The sequence below is a fragment of the Monodelphis domestica genome, chromosome 6 (assembly GCF_027887165.1).
Source record: "Monodelphis domestica isolate mMonDom1 chromosome 6, mMonDom1.pri, whole genome shotgun sequence".
In the NCBI taxonomy this organism is placed as follows: domain Eukaryota; kingdom Metazoa; phylum Chordata; class Mammalia; order Didelphimorphia; family Didelphidae; genus Monodelphis; species Monodelphis domestica.
Window position 1 is genome coordinate 56,444,838 of NC_077232.1, and position 21,505 is coordinate 56,466,342.

Genomic DNA, 21,505 nt, shown 5'->3' on the forward strand with positions numbered 1-21,505 from the left:
GAATGAGCCAGCCCTAATGGGTGAAAGCATGGTGTAGTTCACTCCTGGTGTTCCTACTATGCATCCTATGAGTCGGCTCAGGCTCACCTGAGGCCATGGGGATCTCCCTCTTTCAAATTTCCTGGCATTCACACTCCACATTGCTCATTTGGCACTTTGCATAAATGACCTTGTTCTGTTAATTATTTGTCATTAGATATGTGTCTTGCTGCTCCATTTGCATCACAAGGGACCATGCCACCTACATTTTGGGATCCTCCACAGCATTTATGACCAAGCCTTGAATAGAGTAATGAAGCTCAGTTAATGTTTACTGATTAATTGTATCTCTCAATATCCCTGAAGAAATGACTAAGAATGCACTTGAGGCTAGCCCAGAGGTGAGAAAACAGGACATTTGATCCTACTTACTGCTCCCAAGCCAGCAAAAGCAAGGAAAGAGGAACAAAAAGGAAAATGTATATGTAGAACATGGACACAATATTACCCATTTCAAGTATGAATGCAAGAAGAGCCCACTGTTCCAGAGAGCAGTTGTGTAATGGAAAATTCCAAAGAAAGAGAGACATCCCAAGTGTTCACTTCTAGGAGACTGACTTTTTAAATTTAATCCTTCTCTTTTGTCTTAGAATCAATATGGTAAAATGGTTCTAAGGCAAAAGAACAGGAAGGGCTAGGCAATTGACAATAAGTGACTTGGCCAGGGTCACAAAGCGAGGAAGTGTCTGAGTACAAATTTGAACTCAGGACCTCCTATTCCAACTTAATTAAGAGTAGTATAACAATATGTATCATTCTGATGATTACATTATTTTAACTAACAAACTGCACTGAAAAATTAATGCTGGTAAAATGCTTGGCCAGAATATTAAGAAATACAATATATAAAATGAAAGTGTGATTGTTTAAAATTTGAAAATGGAAGTGAAGCCATTTGGACAGAAGTCAAGAGTTCAATATAATCTGGAGGGAAGTGGAAAAAAAAAGCTGCCCCAAATGATATCTTTCAGGTTAACAGAAGAAAAAAGAAGCATAGTTTATCTTAAAGAATAATGCCCAGTTTGCTTCTTTAGGTAGACTATATTCCCAGTGTCCTCAGCTTCTGCAGTGGAATTTACATTACTGAGCATGAACCTAGGATCTCTGGGTCTGGCTCTCAATTCACTGAGCCACCAAGCTGCCCCTGATGACTAACTTACAATGACTTCATCAGGATGAATGCGGACATCTTCTTCTAATAGTCTAATTAATTATATAAATATTTTTAGAACTGAAATAGACCTCATAGTTTATCTAAGTTCAACTCCAATCTCTTTTATGACATCTCTGACAATAATAATAATGTGTATAAAATACCTATTCTATGCATAATAGTATTCAAAATAATTACATTACATATATTAATATAGTTTTATTAAATTTCTATCATGCTCTACATGCACTTTGTGTCATTTAATCCTTGTAATAGACCTGTTGCTCAAGTACTGTTACTCCCATTTTTTTCTAAAGAAACTAATACTCAGAGACAATTTGAGATAATTACTGACTATGCCAGAGGGAGGACAAAGGTAGAGAACATTACAAATTGTAAAATGAATGATTTTGATCACATGAAATTAAAAAGCTTTTGTGCAAAGCAAACCAATGTAAGCAAAATTAGAAGGAAAGCAACAAACTGGGAAAAAATCTTTATAACAAAACTCTCTGACAAAGGTTTAATTTCCCAAATATGTAAGGAACAAAGTCAAATTTACCAGAAATTAAGTCACTCCCCAATTGACAAATGGTCAAGGCAGTTCTCAGATGAAGAGATCAAAACTATCAATAAGCACATGAAAAAGTGTTCTAAGTCCCTCCTGGTTAGAAAAATGCAAATTAAAACAACTCTGAGGTACCACTTTATACTTAGCAGATTGGCCAATAAGGCAGCAAAGGAAAGTAATAAATGTTGGAGGGGAGGTGGCAAAATTGGGACACTAATACATTGCTGGTGGAGCTGTGCATTAATCCAACCATTCTGGAGGACAATTTGGAACTATGCACAAAGGGCTTTATTAGAATGCCTGCTTTTTGATCCAGCCATACAACTGCTGGGTTTGTACCCAAGAGATAATAAGAAAAAATATATGAACAAAAATATTTATACCTGTGCTCTTTGTGGTGGCAAAAAAACTGGAAAATGAGGGTGTGTCCAATTGGGGAATGGCTGAACAAATTGTGGGATCTGATGGTGATGGAATACTATTGTGCTCAAAGGAATAATAAGCCGGAGGAATTCTATATGAACTGGAACAACCTCCAGGAATTGATGCAGAACGAAAGGAGCAGAAACAGGAGAACATTATACATTATGGCACAATCAAATGTAACAGACTTTTCCACAAGTAGCAATGCAATGACCCAGGACAATTCTGAGAATTCTGAGAAAGAATGCTATCCACACCCAGAGAAAGAACTATGGGAGCAGAAATGCAGAAGAAAAAACATATGACCTATCACATGGTTCAATGGGGATGTGATTGGGATTTTGATGTTAAAAAATCACTCAATTGGAAATATGAATAACAGGGAAACAGGTTTTGAACAATGATATATGAATAACCCAGTGGATTTGCTTGTCAGCTCCAGGAGGGGAGGAAGGATGAGGGAGGGGAATCCATGAATCATGTAACCATGGAAAAATATTCTAAATAAAAAAATTATAACAATAAAAAAGCAAGAAATCATTCTGTTTGACCCCTTCATTTTATATATTAGGAAATGAGACCCAGAACTGAGAAATTACTCACCCTCTGTCTCACAGGTGACTGACTTGAGCAAGTATTAGGTCACAACCCGAAATTATCCTTACACAGGAAAAGAGTTGGGATTCAAATCCCAATTATCCAATGCGAAATCTAATCTTCTTTTCACTTAGCCATATCATATCCAAAATTTCTACTGAATGGCCTTACTTGTGGCTTTAGGGAAACAGGTGAAAAATTCCATTTATTCTTTCACATTCATAATAATAGTTAACATTTATATAGAGCCTATTAGGTATAAGTGCTAAGGGCTTTACAAATATCATCTCATTTCATACTCATGACAATACTGGGAGGTAGGCACTATTATTATCCCCATTTTATAGATGAAGAAACTGAGGATAAGTGCCCAAGGGCACACAGTAAGTGTTTGAGGCTGTATTGCTACTTGGATCTTCCAGATTCCAGATTCTTCTATTGCATTATAATAGCTTTTTCATATGTCCTAAAAGGACTCTGACATATGTATAAGAAACCTAGATCTAGTCGCAACTCTGTAACTGGGGGTTTTAGGGAAATCCTTCATTCTTTTACTGTCTCAGCTTCCTAATTGTAAGGAGAGGATATTACTTTCCACCCTGACTATCTTCTGGAGCTCTTGTAAGGCTCAAATGAGAAGATTATACACAATAACAGCAATATTGGATGATGATTATCTGTGAAAATTTGGCTACTCTCAGCAATGCACCGATCTGGGACAATCCTGACAGACATGAGGGGGAAGGCTCTCCACCTCCAGAAAATGGACTGGTGGAGTCGTCTTTCACATCAGTGTATTTATGGTTTTATTTGGGGTTTTTATTTATGGATGAATGTGCTCTTACAATGCTGACCAAAAAGGAAGTGGGTTTTCCATCACAATAAAAATGGAAAAAAAATGAGATAAATATTCTGAAACATATAGAACTATATACAGACAGGTCATTTACATTACTATTAGAAATACTACTAGAGTTCTAACTATACTTAGAAATACTACTATAGTACTACACTAGGAATACCACCATTAGAAATAATACTACAGTTTGGATCCACAGAAAAACTACTATAGTTTCATAGCTCATGGGCAGCTAGGGGATAGAGGGCTGGGTCTAGAGTCAGGAAGACATGAGATCAAATTTGGTCTTATACACTTACTACCTGTATGACCTTGGGCAAGTCACTTAATCCTATTTGCCTCAGTCTCCTCATCTATAAAATGAGCTCAAGAAAGAAAGGGCAAACTACTCTAGTATCTTTGCCAAGAAAACCCCGAATGGGGTCACAAAGAGTTGGACATGACTGAAAAAGGTCAAACACCAAAATCATAGTTCATACATCATCTTTGCCAGCTGAATGATTTCAGCTTCATTCCCCATTTAGCTTAGGGAGTCTCTTAGCTAACACCTCCTGTGATGATGGGCCAGGTGCTTTCCTCATGTTTCCTGCACTATCATTGCTGCCCATAGTCGGGTATTTGAAGATGGGAACTCACAACATGTACAGCTATAGAAGAAAGTGCTGGGTACCTTCCCGCACACAATCCTTTGACTTCAGGCAACCCGCACCAGTGAGACACCCCAAGTCATTCCAGTGCATTTGGTCTGAAGAAACAAGGGATACGGTGCCACACCTGGAGACAGAGGACCCAAGTTCAAATCTTGTTTCTCCCTCTTAGCTCACCTGTGTCCTTAGGCAATATATTTCTTTTCTGTATGCCTTCGTTTCCCCATCTATTAAATGATGCAGTTGGACAAGATGACACAGGATCCCTTCCAGATCTAAATATTGTATTCAGCTCTCCTGATCTTAAGTCTCTGTTTATTTATACAAGTTTCTTTAGCTTACAAACCATAGGAGAACTGGCCTTCTTCATGTAATTATTGTGAGACAAAATTAAATTATTTATCTACTTTTTTGAAACTTTGAACTTGTGCTACCAACTCCTTTCCAGTAAGAACCTTGTAAAACATATATGTATGCATGTATGCATGTATGTATGGGCAAATTGTAGAAATAAGATTCCAGTCAGGTCTCAATTAACCACCCAAATGAGGAAATGGGGCCATTTTGAGAGAGGTGGCTGGAGGCTGGGGAGTGTTGATCTTTCATTTCTCCAACATCCCCAAACCTCAGTATTTAAAAAAAAAAGCCCTTACCTTTTGTCTTAGAATCAATATTGTATATTGGTTCTAAGGCAGAAGAGTGGTAAGAGCTAGGCAATGGAAGTTAAGTGACTTGCCCAGGGTCACATAGCTAGGAAATGTCTGAGGTCAAATTTGAATCCAGAACTTCTCATCTCTCAGACTGGCTCTGAATCCACTGAGCCATCCAGTTGCCCCCCAAACCTTAGTATTCTGAATGTGAGCACAGCCTCATTCATTAAAGAAACATTTATAGGATCAATACCTGCTGTGCATTTAGGTATTAAGAGGGATACAAAAATAAAAGGAATGGAAGTTAGGAATGGACCTCTGATTTCACAGATATAAGAAACTTCCAGATGAGGAAACTCCTTCTACCAATGCCTGCTGGGAATTGTCCATCCTATAGAATAATAGAGGACAACTGGGTGGCACAATAGATAGAACGCTGGGGCTAGGGTCAGTAGGATCTGAATTCAAATCCATCCTTAGACGTTAATTAGCTGTGTGATCTCGGACAAGTCACTTAATCCTATGTGCCTCTCTTTCCTCATTTGCCAAATGAGCTGGAGAAGGAAATAGCAAACCACTCTGGTATAAAAACCTCAAACATGGTCACAAGGAGTCAGACATGACTGAAAATAACTAAAGCCCAGCACTGAGACGATAAATGATTTCTCGAGGGCCATACAGGTAATATGGTCAGAGGCAGAAATCAAACTCTTCCCTTTTTGGTTCCAATGACAAGGCTCTATCCTCTATATCATGCCGCCCCTCATAAATAGAAGAGAAAACTTTTGTATTCATCCACCCATAAAAAAGATATATATCATTGTATCATTATAAAAATATTAATATGCCAGTGTTTTGGAGCATTGTGGAATAATAGAAAGTCTCTTGGATTTAGAGGCAAAGGATCTTGGTTCAAATCATAACCTGAAGTTGCTACCAGCGTGACTTTGGAGAGGTTTCCTACCATTTCTGGATCCACTGACCTCACTTGCTAAATGAAGGGGTTGTGTCACAGAACCACAGATTTGGAGGGAGAGAGACTTTATAGTTTACATAGTCTTATGCCCTCATGTGACAGATAGATGTCCAGGAACTCAGGTCCAGAGAGTTTAAGTGACTTGTTAGAATTTAAATACAACTCCAAGGTCACTACTTTCTTTACCATGTCATGCTGCCTCTAGAAAAGGGCCAAGTGGAGGCAGCTAGGTGATTCAGTATATAGAAAGCCACCCCTAGGGGCAGGTGGTCCTGGGTTCAAATCTGAACTTAGACACTTCCTAGCTGTGTGACCCTGGGTAAGTCACTTAACCCCCATTGCCTAGCCTTCACCATTCTTCTATCTTGGAATGAATTCACAGTACTGATTCTAAGATGGAAGGGAAGATTAAAAAAAAAAAAAGAAATGTATCTTTTCCCCCTATGTTTTCCTCTTAGGCCCTTTGTAAAAGTAGAAATTTCAGAATTCATATCCTGTTCATCTCACCAACTTTCTTTCTACTCTGTGCCCACGCCTTTTCATCCTTTGACATAAGGGCACAAATTCTTTTTTGACTTTCTGTGTTTTAAGAATTCCCAGAGAACCAGAAGATGCCAAGTTTCAGGGTGAGTAGCTTCAGAAAAATGGCCATTTCCATTCTATAAGTCACCTAACCTCTTTCTGAGATGCTGTGTAATAGCCCTTAATCTTTATCTGTGTAATACAGGAAGGGAGAGTGGTAGGCTGCACATTCTTTCGAAATCAGATGTTTTGAGACACTCCCTGGTTAGGGAACAATGGGAAGTCAGTGGGAAATCATTCTTTGAAAAATCCTTACTTTTTTGGCTAATGTTTGTTTAGGTTTGCATTTATTTCATTCTCCACACTTTAATTCTAAAAGCTTTCTAATGAGATGCTAGCAAGATGAACAACAGGAAATTAAACATGTAGCCCAGACAGAATAGACCCTTCCAGCCCAAGAGAGGGTCTCTGAGCGGTAACAAAATTTGAATCTGTCACAGGGAAAATCACGTCCACATCCTCCAGATGTTAACTCTGTAAATCTCGAACAGAGAATCCAACATGCCCCTCTTGGCCCCGAACAAAGACCGATGGAGACATACAATGCACAATTTAAGAGCAGGTCTTGCTCCAATCTTTTAACAAGTAAACAAAAGAGAAACCCCACACTGAAATCTTTCTCTGCAGTGTTACTGCTTATTACCAGCTACTCTCAGTCAAAGACCTCGATAATTCCAAATTCCTTTGGCTCTCAAACCAGCTGTCTAAGGACTATCTGGAGGCATTTTTTTCCTTGGGACTGGTATGTGTCTCCCAGAAGTTAGTGTCTATGAAGGAAAGGCAGACTAGAGGATTATCTACAACACTTTAATGGATGGTTTGTGCTAAGGACATAAACTTCCCGGGAATATTTAAATTCTTTAATTTCCGTGATTGGGAGGTGACTCTGCTGGATCAGTATCTCAGAGCAATACCATGTACAGTAAGGATTTAAAGGAAAATGCACACATTTACAGCACATACACACAAATGCTGCTTCAAATGAAAACACATGCAGTGACAGGCAGCCCTAGAGGCTACACCCAATACCTCTCATTAAGCAGTCACTGTTTACATTTTTGAGGGACTTAATCATAAGTATACCCTCATCTGTCTTTTATTCAGCACTGCTCTCACAAAAAATGGGCACACACAATAAGGAGACTTTCAATGAAGGTGGTTATCTGTAGAAATGAGGGCATGGTTGGTGGAATTGGGCGAGAAGGAAAAAGGAGGAGGAAGAAGAAGGCAGAAAACACAGCCCAACTTCAAGACCATTCTAAGAAGCTTTCTCCAGCACAGTATTCGTTATGGGCTTAGAATTAGCCTCCAGGACTGCAGAACCAGTCATGTGTGTTCAGTAAATAAGAACTGATTATTAGTGAGGTCTTTGAAATCCTAGGGCAGGAGAGGTGTGGAAATGCATGCTGGGGGATCACTTCTGCTTATGAGTTTTGAGCTGCATCAGGGCTAAAGTTTATCAGGAATCTACACTGAGTCTTACACCGATATGGTGAATTCCATGGGAGTAAGGAGCCACCAGTCTGTCTATGGACAGAAGAACTGGGTCAGGTCAGAAACAGACCAGATCAAAGCTTCTCTGCCAAACAATGGTGGAATTAGGATATTCCATTCCTGGGCAAGACAGGGAGACCCCCCCAAAAAAAATGGGAGATGAGAGGGAAGAGGAGAAGGGAAAAGAAAAAGGGGAGGGGAAAAAACAAGAGAAGAAGGAATCATAAGACAAAGACATCTACGTTGATGCAACAATGTGACTAAAATGAGAAGTCTATTTTAAAACCGGGCATTTACTAACCCAGTCAATGACTTTGTGGTATATGACTCAGTTTCCATTGTTGACCAGACTTAGCTGCATATGGTATCATGGACTTAGAGGCAGAGTTCAAGTCCCAGTTCTGACAATTATTAACTAAGTGGCCTTGATCAAACTACTTTTCAATTTCTATAGACCTCAGATTTCTTATCTGTAAAATCGAGGATTGGAAAGAACCCCACTGGTCCTTTCTACTTTTAAATCTATGATTCCATGAATAAACTTTCAAGGATAAGATGATACAATACTTAGTGAAATTATCAACCTCAGAAAGCATTTCAGAAACAAATATGAGGTGGAATCCCACCAGAATTACAAAGTTTAGAGGTAGAAGTTGAAAATTTGGTTTCAATCCCTCATTTCAGAGAAGAGAAGGAAAATAACTTGCTCTAAGTAAAATAGACATAATGTCAGATCCAGGGCAAGAATAACCCTGATTAGGTAACATTAGTTAAGCTCCTGCTCTAGGATTTTTTTAACAGCTATTATCAGGTAAAGACACTGAATTTGACTTACTTTCCTTGAGCCACAATTAAGTTAGCAAGACAAGGGACCAGGAGCCCCTTTGGCAGTAGTGTGTCCTCCCCCACTCCCCACTATTTCCTTCCTTCAAAACCACTGCTCTTTGCCCAGAGGGGAGCTTGGAACTGGCTCTACATTTCACATGGAGGCAACTTACCTGTACATCTAAGTTTTTTCTCGATGAGGCTGGAGTATTGGCATAGGAGCTGATGGAGGAACTGGTGTTGATATCATCAGTGCTGAGATTGTCTATAGTGTCGCTGATCCCACTGCTGACAGAACTGCTGTCATCCCAACTGCAGAAACAAACAAATCCAGAAAATTTGAGTCTTTCACCACCCGAGCTATGGAGGAGCAAACACAGGCTAAAAGCACCACCCCTGAATCCTCCCAGTGTAATAAAACCACAGAAATAAAGCTAGTTTTCATTTGTTGTGACTCATCTTGCAGGGTAGCAACTATCTGTCTACTGGCAGGAGAGTTAATGTTTCAAATGATTTATTCTGAACATTTTAATGTTCATAATAATGAATATATAACAAACATCATTCTGATGATTAGGGATAGGTATAGGGCACTCCCTGGAGAGGAAAGTCCCTCTACCAATTCAGATCCACATTTTCTTGGCAATTTGTACCAGAATTATTTGTGGAAATCCCTAGCTATGTGACCCTATATAAATCACTTAACCTCTGTTTACCTCAGTTTCTTCAACTATAATATTAGTACCTACTTTGTAACATTGTTGAAATGAGATCAAGTTAAAAAAATCTTTGCATGGTACTTGGCACATAGTAGGCACTATATAAATATTTTTTTCCCTTCCCTCTATATAATTGTTAAATTTTATAAAATATATATTTATATTTATATAAAATATGTAACTTCCCACTACTATATAATTCTGTTATAATTATGTCAACAAAATTGTTGTGTAATCATTTGATTATTATCAACAATTTAAACATACTATATAATTATACATTTGAGTAAATGGATTTCCACATGTAAAATGCCTATTAACAGCCCAGTTACTCATTATCTCCCCCTAATTTTCTTTTTCTTCATTTATCCCCTATATTTTTGTGCATATATTTTCATCAAATCATCAAACCATATGCTATATTAATTATTTTGTTTTCTTTGTTTTATATCATTCCATATAGATTATTCTGCATTTTTCTATGGTGGTAATCATATTACATAGGAGACAGGAAACACAAATTTGGTCTCTGATATTTACTAGCTGTATGAGTGTTGGCAACTCACTCCCAGTTTGCCTCCATTTCCTCATCTGCAAAATGAGCTGGAGAAGGAAATGGTAAACCACTCTAATACTTTTGCCCAGAAAACCCCAAATGGGGTCACAAAGAGTCAGACATGACTGAAAAATGACTGAAAAACAACAAATAGATCATTTTTCAAACTTGCAAGTTCTACATAACTCTTGATCACATATACTCCCATCATGAATTCTGTGTCAAAAGGGTCAATTTAAACCAAGCACCACCACCCAGATTTACTTTGAGAATAGATTCAGCAGTTTGAGATTATTCCTGGAAAGCAGAAGAAAGGAAAGAATAAGAAATTAAAGCACACTTGGAAGAAGCTTGTGGGGGAAAAACAGAAGCTAGATGAAATCTTAGGATTCCTTCCCAAAGCAAAATGGCGACAAGGCCAAATTATAAGAAAACTATAGCTAGGTAATAAGTGATTGGTTTCCTGGGGAGTTTCAGCTCCTATCCATGATGCTTTGCTACACAGCTTCTATAACGGGTTGGAAACAAGGTCACTCAGCCTCCAAAAATAACCAGGTAGTCATAGCCCTTAAAGCAATTGAGAATGCTGGTATTGTTCAACTAGCCAGTATGCTTCTGGACACTCCCATCCCCAGCCATACCAATCAGGTAAGGAGAAAATTTCTCCTTATTTAAAACTTCTTTCCATCACAATTTCCTTCAACATTCATCCCTTTTACTTCCAAAATCCATGTTATCAAGTTGAATGTTAACCCAGGGAAAATCTGAGAAACACCATGGTACAGAAGAAGAAGACTTGATCAAGAATCTTAGGATCTGAGTTAGAATGTGACCTTTAACATGTCCTAACTTGCTGTCTGTGGGGTGGGCAAGTTTTATTTTTTAAAATTTCTCTGAATTTCACTTTCATTAGCCAAAAATAGGGATAATAATACTTATATCACCTCCCAGGTTGGTGATGGAGCAAGTGCTTTACAAACCTTAAGCTTATTAAATACATGTTAACTGTTATTATTAGATGTTTGATAAGCAGGAAAAAAAAAGATGTCCCTAAAGCTTAAGGCCACAAAAGCTTAGGAGATGCCTTATTTAACATGTTGTTGTTATTGTTCTCTTCATGATGTCATTTAGATTTTTTTTTTTTTGGCAAATATACTGGAGTGGTTTGCCATTTCCTTCTCAAACTCATTTTACAGATAAAGAAATGGAGGCAAACAGGGTGAAGTGACTCAACCAGCTAGTAACTCCACCTTGATATGATTTTTTGTTGTTGTTGGGGGTGGAGGCACTGTTAGTCTTCTAGCAACAAAGTTTTTGAATTTTTATTTGAATTATGACCTGAGTTTGAATGTCCAAGTTTATCTACTTTTTAAAACTGCTTATGAGCAAGTTATTTCTCCTTCATCTGGGCTCAGTTTGCTCATCTGGAAAATGACAGCTTGATCTAAATGACCCCCAAGGTCTCTTCAGCTTTAAATCTGATTAGTCTTCCTTCTCACCATCCTACTTCAACAGACTGTTCTGTGTGCTCAAGGCTAACAAGCACACACTATTTTTTTTCATATTAGTGTTGAGTACATCATGCCCTCCTGCCTTAGTGATTACATGTAGACTTCGTGAATTCAAACCAGAGTATGAAAGGAGACTAAAGTAGTCGGTCAAGATAAAAATGTGACGATTAGGACTAAAGAACATGTAGAATGAGGAGAGCAGATGATGACAACAGGTCTGGGTATTGGTGAGACCCATTGGTTTTTTGGTTTGTTTCTTATTCTTGTTGATATATCTTTAGTTTTAGTCATATGAAGAACTCCCAATAAGGAAACATCCTTAATCAGTATGAATGGTATTGGAAAATTGCTAGAGTTTCTGGGCAGTTAAGTGATTTATCCACAGATCTTCAGCCTTTATGAATGAATGGCATATTAAAATCAGATCTTCTTAACCTTTTGTAAGCCCTGCTGTCCATCCACTATGCTATGTTGACAGAGCACAGTTACTGAAAACAGAAAATTTTCTCAAATTCCTTCCCTGGATTCCTGCTGGACTTTTCACTACACTGATTCATGTATTTAATAAACATTTATTAAGTATCAGCTGCATACAGCAGAGTGTTCTAGTCTATAAATCTATATGAAATCAAGATAAGGTATGTTCCTTGACTTTATGGACCTGCCATCATGAAGAGTATGATTTGCTCTTGGAGAGTACAGGCTTATTTAAAATACCTTAAACACACCCCAAATCGACTCCAATTCAAATACTTTCTTCCATGAAATTTAGATTACAATATCCCCAAGATGATTAATCCTTCAAAGGCATACATAAATAGATCAATCCATCAGTCAATCAACAATCATTTCCTAAACCCTACTGTGTGTCAAGCACTGTCCTAGGTTCTGGTGTTTCATATACAAGACAAAGATGATCCAGATCCTCAAAGAACTTACATTCCCTCACCGTAGGGGGAATAGTTAGATATAGGTGCCAGGCACAATGGACAGATGACAAGCCAAAAAGACCTGAGTCCAAATCCAAACTCATATACTTACGACTGTGTAACTCTGGGCAAGTAATTTAATGTCTCAGTTTCCTTAACTGTAAAATGGGGATAATAATAGCTTCTAACTCAGGGTTTTTATAAGTATCAAAATGAGAAAAATGTTTCAAAAGTAATTAGCATGTAGTAAATGATTAAATGTTTGTTTAAAATAATCTTATCATTATTTCTAAGGCGGTAGAAGCCACCAAATTATTTTGAGTTAGTGATGCCCATAGGAAGAGCACATAATGAGGCTTCCTCTAATAACCTTTGTCAGAGAGGCTGGAAATGAAGCAGAGAGACCAGTGTGAAAGATGTTACAGTAATTCACATAAGAAATAATGAGGATCTGAAATAAGAAATGGAAAATATATGACAAATTTGAAAGATGTCCTATAAGGGAAATTAAAGAGATGGTGCAACTGACTCAAGGTGGCCAGTAAATGGGAGAATCAGAGATGACTCAGATTTCTAGTCTGGGTTACTGGAACGAGATGATGCTATCAGTCAAAGTAAGGGAGGAGAGGCAGGTTTTGGTAGAAAGGTGAGTCCAGTTTTAGACATGTTCATTTTGATGCTCTTGCTGACTCAGACGTGGTTCATTGATTCATCACATTTATCAGGTGTCTACTTTCTGCAAGATCCCATGTTAGGTGTTGTAAGAGAATGTTTCTAATAATTAATGCATAAAAACTGCTTAGATGTGAAGTATTTCCTCATTATCGTAGGAATTACAACTCATTCCTGACTCTATCCAGAAATAGGAAGATTTCTACTCAGAAACACACCTGGGGAGAAACAATAACCTTTCAGTATTTTCATATAAATTATTACATTTATCTCTAAGATTGCTTTGTAAACAGGAATAGTATTCTAAGGGGGAACATGCACCCAATTTTAAAGAGGAGAAAACTGAGGTCAAAGGTTTGGTCTAATGACCTATTGCACAATTGGGGCCAGTCAGTCCTGGGGCTGGGATTAGATCTGGCAACTTCTGGTTAAGTATTTTTTTCTATAGATAATATTTCAATGAGGGGAAGAAAGCAAACAGCAAACAGAAAGGAAATGAAGACTGAAACACTGAACATAAAATTATTAAATGATTAGCCCTAGAAGTCATGTGCTCTAGTCACTTGATAAGAAAAGATATAAACTTGGGACCAACGAATATGTTTCTTTGGTCTAATACACCACCCTTATCAATGACCTGGATGATGGCAATGACAAGGGAGAGAATCTAAACATTTTTGTGTTGTGGACCCCTTGGACATTCTGGGAAGGTTATGGACTCAACCTGAAAATGATGTTTTTTAAAAAGATAAAGCAAAATTCATGGGGTTACAAAGGAAACTACTAATTTTGAAATACAGCTGCCATAATTTTTTTAAGTGATGGATTCCTGGTTAAGAACTTCAAATCTTAAAGTAAAAATAAACAGGTTGATGAAATGCACGGGAGAACTAGAATTAGCACAAAGTGTTAACATGGGCAATACTAAAGTATATCCATACCAAGCAATTTTCAAGAGGTTCATGATTTGAGATTAACCAAAAAGGATAAAGATTCTACTCCTTCTCTCTGTAAGTCCTTCAATAAATAGCATCACAGGGTAGAGGGGAATTGATTAGAGCTAACATCGTAGAGTCAGAAATAGGCACCTTAGTAATCAAGTTAACAAAATTGAAGAACTACAGAGTAAAAAAGTTGGAAATAATTTAAGAGTGATACTTCTAAATGGATTTCGAAAGGTATAAAACTACTCTGACAATCTGCACAAAGAGGGAAAGAGGGGACGTAGGGTATAACGAACATTATGACTTGCAAAACATATCAGGAAGCTTACAAATTGGGTATATCATAGAAAGGAGGCATATTCATAGTTTAGATGATCGAAGTGAAACTTATACATTAGCATATCCAACCTAAGTATAAACCCTTTAGGGTAGGGTCTCTGTTATGTTCAGTTATATAGTCCCTGTAAAGTCTACCACAGAGCCCTGACTTTTCTTTACCACATATGATTAAATCTAGTGACTTACTGTCACCTCTAGGATCAACTCTAAAATTCAGTTTAGCATTCAAAGATCTTTCTAACCTCTTCCTACCTTTCGAGTCTTGTGATGTCTTACCCTTCTCCCATGTATTTTTTAGTCTACCACTAAAAGGAAGAGCAAGACCTCTGGCATCTCCAGAAGGTACCAGGAGATAATATCATTGTGAAGAATGATGGTGTTGAGTTGCATTGAACTGAAATGGTACTTGGGATCCAAAAGGTGAGGAAGATAATATGTTTGTGAAGAATGATGGCATCGAATTGAACTAAAATGGTACTTGGGATACAGAAGGTAGAGAAGATACACATCTGTTCTTGAAGGAGAAAAGCAAGACCTTTTGTATGCTGGAATTTTTTATCATAGTACATAAAAATCCTTGACTGGGCTAGAGGAGGGCAGGGTTAGATGGTCTGTAATGTCTCTCCCAATGCAGAGAAATTTCTGCTTGTTTTACTATGCATGAGTATATCAGGTAATCACTTGGATAGAGGAAAGAGGAAGGACATTGGGTTTACACTTCTTAATGTCAGTGTTTCTGGATCTTGTCCTCATGATAAGATCTCTGCAATTAGATAGAGGCCCAAAGATAATTTCCCATGGTGGATACAACCCTCAGTTAAGCACCTCAGGGGAACTTATCCTTTAATTAATCATTCAACAAATCTTCCACAGGATAGAAATTATAGCATGTGCATTCTTGGGCCATCATTCTTAGTCTTCTACTTCTAAGTAAATAAGAAAAAAACCCACCCACCATTAAAACAATTCAAATTATTCTAACACTTCAATTAACAAATACTCTGGAAACAAAACCCTCTTTAACAAGATGATTATGGAGGGGTGGGTGGTAGTGATGGTGCTGGGAAGTCTCTAGCCTTCTTAGACAGAGTTGGCAGTAGCGGTAGCTAATGGGTGAATGGGTAAACACAGTCTTAGGTACAGGCTCCTTGTGGGTGGCAGGTCTTATTTTTATAAGAATTGCAACTCATTCCTGACTCAATTCATAAATAGGAAGAGATCTATTCAGAAACACACCTAAGAAGAAAAAAATAATTTTTAGGTATTTTTATATAAATGCTTAAATTTAACTCTTAGATGGCTTTGTAAATAAGAATAGCATTGTAAAGAGGAAAATACACTCTATAGGGTCTAAACCCAGGAGAAGGCCACACTCTAAGGCTTAGATGAATAGATCCCATAGGAATGAAGGTTAGTCATGGCTTCTGGGTATAGGGGCGTAAAGGTCTTGCCAGTCAAAGTCTACTTTGTTTGGAAGGGAAAATGGGAAGGAAGATCCCCAGTGAGATATTTGGGGAAATCTCTCTTTTGAACACTACTCTAGGCAGTAGGTGGTAGAGCAAATAGTGTTGGAGCTGGAATCAAGAAGACATGAGTTCAAATATAGCCTCTAGCACTTTCTAGCTGGGTAACTGAATAAGATGTTGAACCTCTGTCTGATTCAGTTTACTCATCTGTAAAATGAGAACAATTGTGGCAACTATCTCCCAGGGTTGTGTGAGGATAAAATGAGATAATATTTGTAAAGTATTTTTTTTGCAAACCTTAAATGTTAAGTATTATATCTGTTATTTCTGCATCTTGTTCTTCTAAGCACTTTATCATATGCTAAGCACTTTACAAATATGAGATACAAGTATGAGAACAAACTATTCATTAGAAGAATGGTGATTTGAGATAATTAGTCAAAAGATAAATCTCAGTAAAAATATTCAACATATAATGTTTGAAGAACTATAATACCATCACTTTAAAATATTCATGGTAGCCAAGAAGTTTATTAAATCTTATCTTATAGAAAGTGTGTGCGTGTTTTCATTAATTGCAGAGAAGCAGATATTAAAAGGGAACAAAGAGTTCTCATTCAATCTATATCTGAATAGGAATCTTCCCAATAATAACTCCAACATGTAGGTCATTCATATATCTAGTTTCTCTGATAAAGATATTATTCCTAAGACATATTAAAATGGTTCAAACTTATAAGAATAAGATCTACTCCTCAAATGAAAAAATGGTCCATGATATCAACAGTTTTCAGTAAAAGAAATCCAGGCTAGTTATAATCATATTTTTACAATGCTCCAAATCACTAATAGACAGATGCAAATTAAAGCAATTCTGAGGTTTTATCCCATGTGTAAGACTGAGAAAGATCACACATAAAAGAAGGGGGTAGCTAGGTGGCTCAGTGCATTGAGAGCCAGGCTTAAAGACTGGGAGATCCTGGATTCAAATCTAACCTCAGACACTTCCTAACTGTGTAACACTCAACTCCAATTATTTAGCCCTTCTTATGCCTTAGAACCAATACATAGTATTAATTCTAACATGGAAGTTAAGGTTTTAAAAAAAAAACTATGATATTTCATCTATTGATAGTTTGTGAACATCTACTGATTTATGGAGAAATATTAGAACATACACTTCAATTGTGTAGAATTTATAAAGGAAACAAGCCAAAGGGAATGTGATTAGAGAGGTAGAAAAGTTGGTCTGCCTGTTGACTAGGATATACAGCCTCAGTTGTACCTCCACAAAATTGACCCTGAGCCCTGCCAGAAATTGAACCAAAATTTGTTCCTCTGTAATTTCCTTCTCCTGCCTCCTAATTTTTACTCATTCGGATCAAGACATACAATTCTAATCCCTCCTTCCACACATAATCCCTCAAGGATGAATGCAACAATACCATCACATCACAACTTCTCTTTTCCTGGCTAAACAATCCAGTTTCTTCAATTTGTTCTCTTATGGCTTGGCTGTGAGTTCCCTCATCATTCTGGTTACCCTCCTCTGAATGTTTTCAGTTTCTCATTGTACCTACCAGAATGCAGTGTTTACCACTATGTCAAGGCAGAGATCCTAAATCTTATTTTGGGAAGAAACCATAGATATTCTCTAGTATGACACATATTTGAAGGGGAAGGGAATGTACATTTATTTAGTGCCTAATATGTGCCGAGTACCAAGCTAAGCACTTTACAAACATTTTCTTCTTTAAATAATTGCCACCCGCCACCCACAATGTGCAAGAGGGTCATTTTACTTTCAATATAAAGCTCATTCTTAGTCAGGAGAAGCTCACTGATGTTCAATTGTTTCGCTTATGTCTGACTCATAGTACCCCCATTTGGGGTTTTCTTGGCAAAGATACTAGAATGTTGTGCCTTCTCCATCTTATTTTACAGTTAAAGAAACTGAGGCAAGCAGGAATAAATGAGTGGTCCAGTTTCATATAGCTAGAATATGAGGCCAGATTTTACACAGAAAGCTGAGTCTTCCTCTCTCTGGACCTGACACCGTGTCCATTACACTATCTTAGATAAATAGAATTAATGGTTAGCATATTAATTGATTGTATAATTAAAGGTCCTTTTGAGGTGCTAAGAAAATTTGCTCTTTTTTAACTATCTTGAATATTCCTTCTTCCTATCTTGATTACATACACTATTACTTTGGGTAAATTTCATCCAAGCCTTCATCTCAATTATTATTAGGGGCTGAATTAATGAAGCTTTACTGCATTTGACTCTGAAAATAGGGCAAGTGACTGGTTTCAATGTGTTCAGCAGGGTTCAGCAGTTTGCTGATTATCCTCTGCTCCTGGCCACTGAAATTCCCTCCGGTATCATTGGCAGGTCTAAAGCACAGGAAAAGGAAAGAACTGGAAAATAAAAAGAATGGAATGGGAGAAGAGGGGAAAAAAGGCAAAAGCAAGTAGAAGGGGAGGCAGAGAAAAGAAGGTGATGTTTAAAGGCCCATTTGTAGTAGAATGCCACCAAATGACAGAAAGGATATCTATCTTTTATCTGTGTCAAAGGCTGTGCTCCAAAAGATCATAATAATGTCTCAACTAGCTGGCAGAATCATTAACAGTCTATGACCACTGCCCCTTGACAATCACTGAAGAGATTGATGCTTGTAGCATTTATAATAGTTTAGCAGTTATATTCAAACACCCATTTCTCTCTCTCTCTCCTCTTTTCCTTCCTTCCTTCCCTTCCTTCCTTCCTTCCTTTCTCTCTTTCTTCCTTCCTTTCTCTCTTTCTTTCTTCCTTCCTTTCTCTCTTTCTTTCTTCCTTCCTTTCTCTCTTTCTTTCTTCCTTCCTTTCTCTCTTTCTTTCTTCCTTCCTTTCTCTCTTGCTTTCTTCCTTCCTTTCTCTCTTGCTTTCTTCCTTCCTTTCTCTCTTGCTTTCTTCCTTCCTTTCTCTCTTCCTTTCTTCCTTCCTTTCTCCCTCCCTTCCTCCCTTCCTCCCTTCCTTCCTTCTTTTCCATCCTAGAATTAATACTGGATATTGGTTCCAAGGCAGGAGAGCAGAAAGAATTGGCAATGAGGGTTAAGTAACTTGCTCAGGGTCACTCAGGAAGTAACTGAGGCCATATTTGAACCCAGGGCCTTCCTGATCTCTAGGTCTGGCTCTTTATCCACGGAGTCACCTAGCTGTCCCTTACACCCCTTTTTCAAAGCAGTCATTTCATATTGTATATGAGAAAGGGTATTGAAGTCAGGTACTTTGGTTGGAGAGGTGGTGAGAATTACATCAGAATCTAATACAGGACCATCCAGTAATGCCATGAAAGCCTTTTAGGCTCCAAAGTTCTTTACTGGGCTGGAATCTCCTGCAGAGCCCAGGGAAATGCAAAACCCTCAAAGAAGAGCTAGGACAAAGATGAATATTAAAACTTTCAATGGGGTTTCTAGACATCCTCCTTAATTTTGCATGATAAATAATGTTAGTACTGACTGTCTGAATTTCCCTATTCTTACAGGAACTGAGAACTTAAAATCACAGTATTGAATTTGCCTTGTGCTTACAGCAACTGTTATTTTTCAATCCAATCATCAAGAAATGTAGTTTGGAAAAAAAAAGGCTTTTTTTCTTATGTATGTCCCTAGAATCATGTGGGCTACTTAAAATTATTGAGTGTTGAGTGTTGTTTGTGGGATTTATAACCAGAAATTCTGGGACGAATCATCAACACTGCCACATAAACCTCACCATGTCCTCTGCATTGTAAACACCACAGGAATATGTATGACACATAGAACTATAGATCTAGATAATATGGGCTATTATGCAGAGATTTCCATGAATAGTCACTCTATGATTTTTTGTTATTCACCACCTCTTGGGACATGTTTTTATTGGACTATTAACTTGATTTTTTAATCTTTCAAATGACAATGCACTAGGTCTTATACTAGGTTCTCAAAATAAAAGGACAAAAAACAAAGAGTCTTAGCATTCAAGAATCTTACCTCTCAGATTTAGATCTGGAAAACTATTTATAGATAACTAAACCTGGGATTATAGATTTAGAGCTGGACAGATCTTGGAGGTCTTTGAGTCCAATGTGCCCATAATACAGATGAGGAAATAGTCCATATCCAAGTCAAGTAACTTACCCAAAGCCACATAGGCAATAAAAGGCAGTTATTAATGCCATTCTATTACATTTGCTATTCACCAAAATACTAGAATCTTTGGGACACATGGATAGTTTATGGGGAGAAAAGGAAACAGTATTGAAATTGGGGTCATTATTAAAGATCTCAGAAAACAATTAGTTCACATCATGGAACAGAATGTGCCTCATACTAAGTTAGACAATACTTGGGTAAGCTGTAAAGTATGGCCATGCTATACGTAAATCTTGTCTCAAAGGACTGTGATTGAACCTTGGTTAATATACTCTCACAATCACTCCTGAAACACACAGAAATTGAACAACATTAAAAATCTTAATGTATTTATCATCCCTACCCCAAAAAGGACAGTCTAGTTGCAGATAAAAATAATGTTTATCCAAGGGGATGGAAAGGATTCTGAGAAATGACTAGTGCTTTTGAAAAGAAAAACCATAAAATTGTAGAATTTTAGAGAATAAAGCATTGAAAAATAAATGCAAATTGTGAGAATTAAACATCAAATAAAAATTCCAATAAAAGACACTTCAAAAGAAGTTGAGAGTTCTAAAGAAGGAAAATCACTGACTCAAGAAATATGACTGTGGATTGGAACATTTGTATAAGAGCCCATATTATGCAAGTAACACTTAGCTTAACCAATTCTATCTCATTTTGCAAATGAAGAATTTGATGTTCAGAGATTTGTCCTAGGCCACAGGGCAAGGTAGTAGCCGAGATGAGATTCCTCAATCTAGCAGCATTATGTGCAAAACACCACGCATCCTTGCTAGAAACATAGGGGTATTTTGTAGAAAAAGTTCTTAACTCTTTTAATCACCATTTTCAATAAAGTACTAATAGCCCTAGAAAAATGAATAAAGAATTGTAAAAAAAATTGAAATTAAATGGTACTTTTCAAAAGGAGGGGCAAAAAGATCAGATTTCATTGAATTCTTGGAGATAGTGACATCACTGTGTCAGGAATCCAAGTGCCACAGATCTCTTCTCAGATAGCTTAACCAAAAATGTTGAGATGTCTGTCCTAACCCTATAAAATATGAAGGTGAGATCATCGCTAATTTTTTCAGCTCCCAATACCTCCTACTCTATGAAATGTCTCTAAAGAGCAAGTTTGTTAAAGAACTAGCCCACTGTTTCTTTTGATCTGAAGTCATTGTGGATCATATTTTTGATAGAAAACTGCTCTGTGATTAGTTATTGTTATGGGGCCAACTATCAAGCAGAAACCTCCAACAGTCATGAATTCAAGAAGTAAGATTTTTATGGCTATCCATTAAACAAACATGGGGATGGGAGGCAATTCTCAAGCTGAGAAAGAAGAACACAGAGATTTTCCACTAGGATGTCTATAACAGGAGTAGAGGAA

The 21,505-nt window shown here is 37.4% G+C and overlaps 1 protein-coding gene across 9 annotated transcripts in view; it reads right to left on the bottom strand.

The window, feature by feature from the left end:
• NAV2 (neuron navigator 2) overlaps positions 1-21,505 on the bottom strand; it is a 479,248-nt gene that overhangs the window by 87,199 nt on the left and 370,544 nt on the right. For all 9 annotated transcript variants that reach the window (XM_001368048.4, XM_056802030.1, XM_056802028.1 and 6 more), the window contains one exon: positions 8,990-9,128. In XM_001368048.4, the coding sequence (XP_001368085.2) occupies positions 8,990-9,128 (139 nt within the window). The remainder of the gene's footprint in view (positions 1-8,989; positions 9,129-21,505) is intronic.